The sequence below is a fragment of the Malaya genurostris genome, chromosome 2 (genome assembly GCF_030247185.1).
Source record: "Malaya genurostris strain Urasoe2022 chromosome 2, Malgen_1.1, whole genome shotgun sequence".
In the NCBI taxonomy this organism is placed as follows: Eukaryota; Metazoa; Arthropoda; class Insecta; order Diptera; family Culicidae; genus Malaya; species Malaya genurostris.
In genome coordinates this window covers 277,917,375-277,929,654 of record NC_080571.1, presented here as the reverse complement: position 1 = coordinate 277,929,654, position 12,280 = coordinate 277,917,375, and the positions used below count along the sequence as shown (strand labels likewise).

At 37.3% G+C, this 12,280-nt stretch overlaps 1 protein-coding gene across 10 annotated transcripts in view; it reads right to left on the bottom strand.

The window, feature by feature from the left end:
* Positions 1-1,578: 1,578 nt before the first annotated feature.
* The window catches only part of LOC131430227 (uncharacterized), a 48,113-nt gene continuing 37,411 nt past the window's right edge, over positions 1,579-12,280 (bottom strand). For all 10 annotated transcript variants that reach the window (XM_058594996.1, XM_058594999.1, XM_058594991.1 and 7 more), the window contains exons 3-6: positions 6,078-6,432; positions 5,616-6,010; positions 5,435-5,556; positions 1,579-5,375 (exon numbers count right to left, since the gene is read on the bottom strand). In XM_058594996.1, coding sequence (XP_058450979.1) covers positions 4,626-5,375; positions 5,435-5,556; positions 5,616-6,010; positions 6,078-6,432 — 1,622 coding nt within the window. In that variant the 3' untranslated portion in view covers positions 1,579-4,625. The remainder of the gene's footprint in view (positions 5,376-5,434; positions 5,557-5,615; positions 6,011-6,077; positions 6,433-12,280) is intronic.

The following is a 12,280-nucleotide window of genomic DNA, read 5'->3' as shown; positions in this document are numbered from 1 at the left end:
GCATGTTCCTGCCAAGTGGACCATTCTTCATAAGGTTTATAAATCAAAATGAAGAATCAGTATAAACTTGCTTTAAAACTCCAAATTAATGAAAATTTTGAAACCAGCTTTACGATCAACATTAAATTTTTTGGATGGAATGAATTCCGCTATGAACAAACTGACGTTTTGATAATATTTTTCTTGACTATGTGTGTGTCATGTCTACATTGAATGCAATCAGTAAGAATATATTAGATTTTTTTACGAGTTTGAGGCTGTTTCCGAACGTAAAAACTTCATGCGCTTTTATTTTTATCGTGAATGTAAGGATAAAAATAAGAATTTTAACTAATCGTCTTGAAATAAATGCGGTTTTTGCGAAAGTCTTCATGATTTATGAAAATTATTTTTTGTGATTCATCGTCATTTTTGTATAAAACTATTTCGTGGTTTTAAAACTTTTGCATACATTCTGAAAACGAATTATGAAAGTCCATCATATTTCTTCGTTTTTGCATTTCGAAGTTTATTTGATGTCAACAAATGCTACGGTATAGAACATCATAATGGCGGCCATGAAATTTCCATTAATGCAAATTACACTTAACCTAAGAAGCAATAAATCAAATAGCCTACAACTAATGTGTCATAACTGTACTTTAGAACCCTCAAATTTGCTCTCAGTGAAATTGTCATCCAATGAACACGCACACACAAAACTAGATTTATGAAAGAATTTAACTGTCAATAATGTTTTAAAGAAAATGTTTGAAAGCAATATTAAGAGTGTTTGGATGGTTTTATCCTAGTACAAATTGTTTTATTTTTAGTTCTGTTGTTAGTGTAGGTAAAGGGTTTTATAGAAGCTTTGAAAACCATGATATTACTGTTTAAAAGAGACACTTATTATAGTTGTCATAAAACAGGTAGTGATTGAAAAATCAATTACAAAACTCCTATAAATTATAATCAAAACCATAAGGCATTCGAATTGTTACTTGGGAGCTACTATATTCGTTTTTTTTCATTTTTGTGTGAAACTTTATAGCCCGGTTTGACCCCGATCCTGTATAGTACGATAAGCCCTTGCGAATGTTACAAAATATAATGTTTATTGCTCGGCTCTATAGCTTTCCAAGCTTACACAATAAACGATAAGAACTAGTAGATCAACGAAATCTCCGAAATTGTGTACGAATCGACGAAACTTTGTCAATTACTCGAATTTCTATCATCTAGTTATGATAAAATCGGATACAATATCTTTGCTTTGGATCTATGAACCAATACCGTAGAAATTTTCGTCTTACCTTTAAGGTCAAACTGGGTTGTTTTAGAGCTTTTAAAGGATTGAAATAACATTTCATTTTGTATATGACAAGTTTTTAAGACCAAAGATGATTTGATGTGCAAGCTGATGTAACATTTTATCACAACATCAGTGCTAGACATACTACCGTTCGATTGGTTATGTCTCTGAAATTATGCAGCCACATTTATGGTACTAAACATACACAACTTGTCTGAACATGTGCCTATGGATTGAAATAACTGCTTCGCCAACCATATAATTTCACACTAATAACAACAAGGTAATCAGTTTGTGTTTTTTTATTAAACATATCATAATGAATCCTGACTTTACACACGTACAACGATATCTGATATAAAAACTCAACTTACAACAGCCTAATAGCCAAACGTTCAAACAAACAGTGCCGAGCTGTAGACCAGGCCACAGATAAGAGGTACTTGTACTTGGATAATACCAATATATTTTTTTAGATTGAACAATCGAACATAAAACATGGAACAAATATGTGTAGGTGGCTTATCTGAATATGTTATGTAGAATTATTACAAATGTTGTGCTGTAGTAGTGAACAACTATGCCTTTAATAGATTTGAGATGCCTTTGAATTGTGTGAGACATAACAAGAAAATATCAAATATGCTTCCTCTCGCATTATTGGCTGTTAATAGTTCTGGAAACACTGGACTAATGAAATTATTAGGCTTTATGATAGTTCATTTACAACCAAAACTGCAATTAAGATTTGTTTGTTTTCATCAGGAAATGCCAGAATTAAATATGATTCACACGAAAAATCAACTTCGGACGACATCAAGATTAATTTAATAATTCGTTTTAACCGGATGTTGTACCGATAGCCAAATTGTTCCGTGGTATTGACGTTGTGTGTCTCCATAAGAATTGCTTACAATTAATGTCGTAATCGTAATCGTTTCATGCCAGTGAAAGTCACCAGATGCCACGTGTGAATTGCTCTTACATATTGATTTGTTTTCATCACGAAGTATATTGGGCTTTTTACACCCTTGCAGCAAACCATTGAAACTAAAAAAGAACTGGCTAGAACTCAAAACCGTTCGATATTTTGTAATGAAAACAAACATCATATGCTGTTATGCTAAAGTGCGATTCACAGGCTATATTAGGCAATCGTTACCGACAAGGAATGTCCATGGAAAGGAGCTGTTTGTAACACTTATTAACAAGCTATGTCAAGCTCGCGGAACGTTTTTACGTCCAGAATGTGTATTCGTTTCAATAATGAAAACCTTAAACTAATCTAAACTACCGGTGAAGTCCCGCTGACGTTGACGGAAGTTGACTGATCGTCTGAATCGAACTTAAAACTGTTTGATGTCAAATGTGACTTGGCATTTGTTATTGTAAGCTGTTAGGCTGTGAACCAGTTCGTGGTTAATTTTATCTTTTGGTTGAAATCTGACACTCGAGCGGTTATTTTGATGTTGTCAAAAACAACCCTGCTCGAAAGCGTGGTTATTTTTGACGAATCGATGGTTATTTTCCGACACTGAAAAAAATCTTGCAAAGAAAATTCTAATATCAATTCTTTAGTTAAAATTATTTCCAGTGCAAAATAAACCCAAACAACTTTCCATTCGTCAAACTTTGAAATGGGCCGCAGTTTTAATAAAATCTAACTACTAGACACAAAATAACCGCTCAAGTGTCAGATTTCAACTGAAAGTTAAAATTATCCGCGAAATGGTTCCCAGCCTTAGAATGCTTAATGTAGATTTCTTTGCCCGATAAAAAAAGAACGAAGTCCCTTATGAAAACTTGGTGGCCAGTATTTTTTCGTAAAAGTGTATTAGGAGGCTATTTTGAAAATTGACGCATTGGCACAACCGTCTCAGTGGGAATCTGATTTGAAATTAGACAAAACCGGAAAATGCTAGGGGAAGCATACTTATATTATCAAGTTAAGTGTAAAATCCACCAGCTACAATGTACATCGATTGGAGAGGTTTCTTCAAATTCTGTTTTAGCCTTTATACATCTTGTATCTGTGGTCTTGGTCGTTCACAACCATTGGTAATATGTATAGCGTTTAATCTTAGCTGAAGGGACAAACCATATCTAAAACTAATCTTTTAATTTTTTGTTCAAAACTTAGTACGAAAAATGGATAGTCATGATTGAATATCTTTTCGGTTTTCTCAATTGAGCGTGCTACTGTATATTTGATTTAGGAACCGTCTGACTGAAGTAGCCAACTGTTCGTATTGCTGTATATTATAGTTACATTTATATGTAAGAAATCCATCATTCATTAAATAAATATTTTTGAGTTTGGTTGCTTAAGGCTAATGAGATTATTCAATGTTCGTCGCTTATTACTTAAAAGCTAGTCAGTGGATCTTTGTTTTGATTAATGTTAGTCAACTGGGCATTTTGTGAAAATGATAAGTTGTTTTTTTATCTATTTACCATTGTAGATATTAGTTTTATGTTCCAATTAACCATATTAAACTAATCTAGATAAACTTCCAGTTGCCGAAACGTTCAAACAAATTCAGTTTTTCACTAATCTCAAACATTTATCCAAAACACCATTTCAGTTTGTAAAATCTCTGGAAGACTGTTTAGATATAAATCGTTTAAAGTGCGATTCAAACGATTCGTCGGAATTCCGTCACTGTTACGCAGCGACAACGGAACATTAAGCTTGCTTTTGTGGAATTCTTATGAACAACACTTTACCACCGAGGGTCTCGTAATGAGTTCACGTATTAAACTAATTTTGACAAACGGAGAACGTTCCATTGACGGAATCTGACGGATCGTCTGCAGCGTACTTAAGGTTTACATTTATATGATCCAACAATATGAGAAGAGAATAATTTACATAATTTAGACAACATTTATAATCACTTCGAGAACGATCTGTCAGCTGTTTAGAATCTACAGTTCTCAGTACTTTCCGTTGAAAGAGTAGCTTACAAAATGTGCGATAATAATGTTTTTGTTCTCGAAACTGGTTCGTCTAGAATATTCTTTTCCTTTTAGCGTAATTCCTGGAAGTGCCAAATGTAAAATAATCAAACTTAATGACCTCAACGTATTTAAAAATAAATCATGAATGTCTCGATAAGTGTGAAAGCTCATTGCGACCAATTCAGCGTCGATTTTTTCCTCGAAATCGAAAAATTATACCTCCATTGTACGCATCGACATTGTTCGTTATTTGGAGATTTTCCTAGTCTAGCATAATGATTTACATCGCCACCAGCACTCAAAATTTTACTGCATCCAAACAGTTACCATTCATCTCACATTTCCTCCAAACAAAACAAAAAATCGAGATGTTCTACTTTTTCGGTGCAAAATAGTACTTAACCGGCAACGCTTTCGGTGTAATAATTTCATCGTCCTGCAGTAAAAAGTCGTCGTCGTTGCCACTTTGTTCGGTTATCTCCAGTGGGACAATTTCCACATCGGCACTCGTCGTGAAGTATGTCCGATGAGTCGTCGACGACGAACGCCGATCTGGCTGGTTCCCTTCGGTCGTGTAAACGTCACCGGTATCGTCCGGTGGAATGTTCTTGTCGGGGTTTTTCATCTCCGTTATGACGGCCACTTCGTCCTTGAGGATGTCCGGATAGAGCACATCGTTCACATAGAACATGGTTCCCAGGTTGTAGACGAATACTTCCGATTCGATGATTTTGGCGTTGTTAACGGTAACGTTGTTGTCGAAGTTTCGGTGAATTTTGACCGGTAGACCACCGATCGTGTCCATCACTTCGCCGTCCCGAAGATCACGGTCATACAAACGACCCTTGATGAAGTGATTGAGCAACAATTTAATACCTTTTTCCGAGGCGAGCACGTTATCCGGCAGGATATCGAAGCTGTACCGCTCGAAAGCTTCATCGGTAGGAACGAAGAAAGTATAATTGGCGCCGGATATGTACTGAGCGATCTCCGCTGTATTCAGGAAGCGCGTTATCTGAGTGAACCGGTTGTCACGTTCCAGTGCCAGGAAGGAATGCGATAGGAACTGCGCCCCAAACCATGGGAAGGCTAGTAGCGGGGGTGTTTCCTTGTCCTTGTGCATCTAAATAATAAACGAAAAATGTCATGCAACAAGCTACACTCGCAAACTATAGATAATACCTGATGTAGACGGGACACAACTGCCTCCGATACGAACAGAACTTCGGAGATGATGTACACTTCGATTCCATTAGATAAAGTGTAGTCATAGAGAATTGAGGCGTTGTTTACGGTCGGAGTAGCTGTGAACACAAACAAAAAACTAAGATTTACAGCTAACCTGAAGCCTAATGCTACTTACGTCTGCCTTTAAGTACAACATATTCTCCGCCGAGTGTCTTGAATTTTTGCTCCGTGGATATGGTCCTTAGATCAGCCATGCGCAGCGGTTGCCGCACTCGAACGAAATGATTTCTCAGGACACTCTCGGTGAACTCTTGCACACTGAACGGATAGAAGCCCCAGTCGATTGGATGCCACCGTTGGAAAGCAGTATCCGATGGAATCAGAACCATGTACGAACTGTCGTCCAGCAGCTGACTTAAATTGCTGTTCGATAGAAAATGTTGGAAAACTTTGGCTCCCGATTTCAAACTGGACAGAAAATTCATCAAATGCTGCCCGATTCGGTTCTCCTTGATCGCAGCTAGTTCCTTGGTGGCATTTTTCATTTCTAACCGTTGAGGTTCGTTGTACCTGCAATTCATAAATAATAAATTAATTTGAACCCATCGAACTTCCATCGCCCAAATAATAAATTCACCGGTTATTCTCCTGGATATTTCGCTTGTTCAGCTTGTTGGTGTTGACGGCTTTGTTCTCCGTTAGGTTGCCCTCGATGAACACCATCGTCAGCGAATCGCTCACGTTGTATCGGGCAGCGTATTTCGTCTCCTGATTCGTCATGTACCTGAGCACGTATCCCATCAGCATGTTGATGCAAGTCAGATTCACGCCCACCGGGTGCCGATTCATGTTACCGTACACGTTGTGATCTTTCATCTCCATCAAGGCGCCGGGTATGACGTGTTCCATCAGGAATTCCCGAGCACGTGGCTCGTTGCCTTTGAATGCGAGCCGATCGATTCGATCCGGGACGATCAACGTGAATGGAATATCTATAAGCAGATAAGGAAAACAATTTCAAAGTTTAATCGAACATTCTACAATTATTCAAACGCCGACAATGGTTCTTCGGGTAGCCCCTCCCAAATGAAAAGTGCTGATGCCAACGAGCTGATAGCCTGCTTTTGTTGTTGTTTCCGATTCTACCACCGTATGGAAGAAATTTGCATAAGTCCTCGTCGCAATGGGAAAACGGAAGTATAGGGCTTGCATTGCACTATAGCACTCAAGCCGCATGAGGGCTTTAGTGGTTCGTCTTTACGACGGGACCATAAATCGCTCGTGGCTGCTCAGCGGGGCATGAAATTCTTGCAGGAAGAGCTAGACTGCTTGCGATGAAGCACATGAGCGATAATCTTTTCAGATTGAGTATAATGAAGTTACGAGCTTCACTTTATAAATTATAGCTATTTTTCACAGGCGAACGTCACGGACATGCGGTACTTTTTGCTATTGTTACAAAAAGAGTTACTGATCGCTTATGGATATCATCCACGGAATGATTCTTGAGAGACTATTCAATGGTAAAATGAAAAAAAAAAAACTGTTAATATTTCTCGTTATTAATACAAGAAATTGACATACATTCAATTGCAGAAATCTGACTACCACTTCCGGTATTTGCGGAACTGGAGCCAAAGTATGTTTTTGTGGACATTACAATATATTTAAAGATTGCACCAGGGTAGTCACGAAGCATGCTAACCTCAAAGACACACAATGTCCATGGATAAACTTTGATGTGTGGACATTAATAAAAATTAAAAACAACTACCTAAAACGATGTCGTCGAGACCCCAATGATGTTCGCTTAGCGGGTTTGCTGAAGCATAGAAAACTGGACTTAGCTAAAAAGCGAGCAAAAAGGAGTTATTTTGAGAGGTTATTGAACAACACTCAAGAATGTGGAAGAACATAAACCTATTACTAGGTAAAAGCAAACCAAATCAACTCCATCTTTGATTGTCAACGGAAATTGTATAACTGGCAACTGAAACTAATCATTGAAGCATTAAACAAGCACTTTGTTACAGTTGGATCCAAGTTAGAAGAGAATATAACCCCAAATGGGTCTTGTCCACTGCAACACATCGATCCAATTGCAAATTAAATTTTCCTCCAACCATCGTCGGTGAATGAGATTATAATTCTCGTCAATGAACTGAAAACGAACAAAACTCCTGGCCCTGATCTTATTCCAGCAAAAATAATAAAAACACTGCCGAATACTTTTCTCGGATCTTATCTGACTCATTCAACTTGATGATACAAGGAGGATTCTACCCAGACTGCCTTAAAGTTGCTAAAGTTGTTCCAATTTTAAAATCAGGTGACTCTGCAATATCCGATAATTACCGACCTATAGCGACACTTTCAGTTTTTAACAAAATCTTCGAAAAATTGCTGATAAGTCGTATAGGTTGTTTCCTAGAAAATCACAGAATACTCTATAGCATGCAATATGGTTTCCGAAGCGGAAGTAGCACAACCGTTGCTATAACTGAGCTCATAGATAATATTATAGAAATAACGGACTCCAAAAGATATGTGGGTGCTTTATTTTTAGACATAAAAAAGGTCTTCGAAACTCTGAATCATGAAATACTGCTCCGTAAACTGGACAAGTATGGAATTAGAGGGATTGCTAATAACATAATCCAAAGCGATTTAGAAAATAGAATCCAATATGTTTCAATCGATGGAGAAACAAGTTCTTCAAAACTAGTAAGCATTGGCGTACCACAGGGAAGTAATATCGGGCCCTTACTGTTCTTGCTATATGTTAACGATATATGCAAGACAGGCATGGCAAAAACACGGATCCGTTCTGCACGGTACTCATCTTCACTCGCGAGCACACCACCAGGAGTATTGAATGCTACGCTTCGTGCCCGTGTTGAAAAACACACACCGAACGCAGTAGAAAAAGCACTCGTAGCGGTGGTCGTGTAATTGTCAAACACCGGTGCTTGGATTTTCGGGCAGCACTGAAGTCGAGTGTTCCTGACTTCGGCAAACACCGAAGCCGAGTGTTTCCGATTTTGCCACATACGTTGCTTGTACTATAAGCACCTATAGCGCAACGGTATGACGAAAAATGCGTTTGAATGATTAATTCTTTTTTCATCAATACTCGTCTGATTGAATTCAGTTGATTGACAATATAACCAACGCATGGGTGCTCTTCGGTGCCTTCGCGAAATTTAAAACACTCGGCTCCGGTGTTTAACGAAACTGAAAATACACGGTTTCGGTGTATGCCGAAGCTTGAAACACCAGTGCCGAAAATAAAACAGCGCCACGAGCACCGTGGCTTCGGATATTGCGTTTCGTGTTTCTCTTTGTGCACTGGCACGCAATGGCATTCTCAATACACGCGGTGGCGGTGGTTATATGAAGCACGCAGTGCAGTGCAGTGTTTGGACATGCCTGATGCAAGATTAATCTCTCTGGTATTCCAAGGTTATTTGCGGATGATGCGGCCTTGTTTTATCCGAATGCCAATACAAGTTCTATTATAACAAACATGAATAACGACTTGCTGATTTTAAAAGAATACTTCTCTAAAAATCTGCTCTCTTTTAATCTACAAAAGACTAAATATGTCATGTTCCGATCACCTAGGAAAGTTCTTCCCACTCTTCCCAACTTAATTATTGAAGAAAATGTTATAGAAAGAGTGGAAGTTTTTAAATATTTGGGAATCCATCTGGATTCTACGTTGTCTTGGGAACATCATATAAAGGAAATCGAAAAAAAAATCTCATCATTGTGTGGAATTTTAAAACATGTAAGTCATTTTCTACCACGGAAGACACTTATTCTGTTCTATTTCGCTCATATTCATCCTCGCTTGAGTTACCTCAATGTTGTCTGGGGCAGAGCCTGCAAGTCAAAATTGAAAAAATTGCAAATGATGCAAAATCGTTGTATAAGTATAATATTCGATCTACCCTTTCTATTTCCTACAGTTCAGCTTTATACAGATCTTCCTTATAAAATCTTACCCATCCTAGGTATCTGCGATGAACAAACATTAATCTTAATCCACAACATAATACATAATCCGAAGACTTTTCACAATATAACAATAAATACAACACCTCAAATTCACAACACAAGGCAAGTTAATCATCTTTTGCAATCCCGTGCATTTTCAAATTTTGGTCAGAAACGAATTACATTCATAGGTCCAGCAATATATAACAAACTGCCCAGAGAAATACAGAACATTACACATCGTCACTCATTCAAATCCAGCATCAAAAACTACTTAAGAACTCGTATACGCCAATTACTAATCTAAGTTACTAATTATGTATTTGTGTCCTTTATTCCTACGTGTTATATGTAAACCGTCTACAAACAGCTAAATGTAATTATTAATTCAACGCGTTAGAATCACCTAAATTGTAACTGTTCTTGTTAATATATGTGCTTCTTTAAAAGGACAAATAATCCACTAGAAGCACACTTTTCGTTTTTGTCATATTTAGTATAGCTCTCTATTCATTAATGTTACTTCAAGAAATTTAATATTTTCAGCCATTTTAGATATAGTATAGTAGTGATACAATACTTGTTTTATAATTGTTGTTGCCAATGGCTGAAAATGGTGCCCATTACCAGGGGGCCTAAATGCGAGCCTTTTGGTGTGGGGGAGAGTGGAGGGTTAATAAAAAAAAGAAGTTTTGTCATACATCGAAAGCGATTTCCGGCTCATTTATATTGCATGGAAACTACTATAATATTGGTATTTTTGGAACGGGTTTAAAAAGTAGATTCCGGAAAATTATGTTTGAGGTATTTCGTCAGTTTAAACGAAGCTATAAAATTTTTAACACTCATCGCTTTGTACATGATTATAAGAACATTTATTTGAATCTGTGTTTATGAAAATCGGTTGAGCAATGTCAGAGTGTGGTCCATTTCACAGTTTCTGTTTACTATTTCTGATACTTCGCAAACGGAAACCTAGCACCAATACAAGGAACAATTCAAAAGTTCCAGAACTTTAAACAGCGTGGCTCCGAGTCACCATCTGTTTGAAAGTTTTATCCGTCAATTGTGTATCCTCCAGTGTTGTTGTATAAAATTTTCATAACATTTGGACGTATAGAAGCTGAGACATCGCGCTAAATGTGACAGTACATTTGTAGCTTCTAAACGTCCAAATGTTATGAACATTTTATTCGACAGCACTGGAGGATACACAATTGACGGATAAAATTTTCAGACAGATGGCGACACTGGGAGCTGCGCTGTTTAAAAAGTCCTGGAACTTTTGAATTGTACCTTGTATAACTGAATTGATCAACTAACGAGTTCTAGAAATATGGCAAAATTTTTAACCCAATATCATAGAATTCGCTTCTCCCCAAGTAGCAAATGAAACTTGATGAAATTTTAAGATGTTGAATAATTGTTTCATAATCGTTATTCAAGTTGGACATGGACAGGAACTTTTTTCAAACATATTGAAATCGAACTTGATGGAACTTATTACTATTAAGTTTCACAACAGTGCCGAAAAAATCATTGCATAGCAACGTTGGACACTTTTAGAGTTTTGGATGAGTTGCACAATTTTTATAGTTACTTCTTTTCGACCCACAGGTGTGAAACTTTCATAACTGCTGCTTCATGGTAAAGTTGGTGATTTGCTCCACAATTCTCGATGAACATTAGCTTAGGTACTAACAGTGTCTCTTTGTTTACTTTCCTTTTCCATTATTGTTGCTCTAACAGTTATAGCTTGAGCTTGAACGATCACCCTTGGTTGCTACTCCGTCACTGATCGGGATTAGCTGAAATTGTATAGAGAATTCCTAGATGACCAGAACTGGGACTGGCAAATCATCCTTCAATGTACATCTTTCGGTAACCTCAGAGTTCATTGATCAGTACCGGTGCCTTTCAGGTCCGAACGTAGATCGTCTAAGGAATGGGAAGGGATGTTAGTCCAACACTTGTTGTTACTAGAGGCCGTATATACAACGAGAGTCACGGAAGAAGGATATTTGTTAATAAAAATTTCAGTAATGGTAGTATTCTCGTGCGTCTTAGTATGTTCCGATTTCAAGATGCTCGGATGCACTACTAAACTCGCAGACTTTCCAGGTGAACGTTTCAATATCCGATACTGAAGTTCCGGGAAGTCTTGATTCTTATATCTTATTCGAGGGTACTGAAGGAAAACCCTCCCTATGTTTGCCTTTCTCATGTAGAAAGGCTATGCAATCACTGTGAAAACAGACTTTTAAACCGATTCCCGGAGGGCCGAATGTCATAAATCATTCGTCTTAGCTCGATGAACTGAGAAAATGTCTGTGTGTGTGACAAATAGTGTCACTCGATTTTCTCAGAGATGACTGAACCGATTTTCACAAACTCAGGTTCAAATGAAAGGTACCCAAGTAACAATTTTAATATTAATAAATACTTGTAGCTGTCTTCAATGCTATATAATAAATCTTGCATTAAAACTTTAAACTCCACGAAAGCCTACTGAAAACCTCTATAAGAGCATGTTCCTGCCAAGTGGACCATTCTTCATAAGGCTTATAAAGCAAAGTGAAGAATTAGCATAAACCTGCGTTAAAACTCCAAATTCAAGAAAATGTTGAAACCAGCTTTACGATCAACATTTAATTTATTTGGATGGAATGAATTCCGTCATGAATAAACTGACGTTTTGATAATATTTTTCTTGACTATGTGTGTGTCATGTCTACTTTGAATGCAATCAGTAAGAATATATTAGTTTATTTTTAAGAGTTTGAGGCTTTTTCCGAATGTAAAAACTTTATGTGCTTTTATTTTTATCGTGAATGTAAAGAT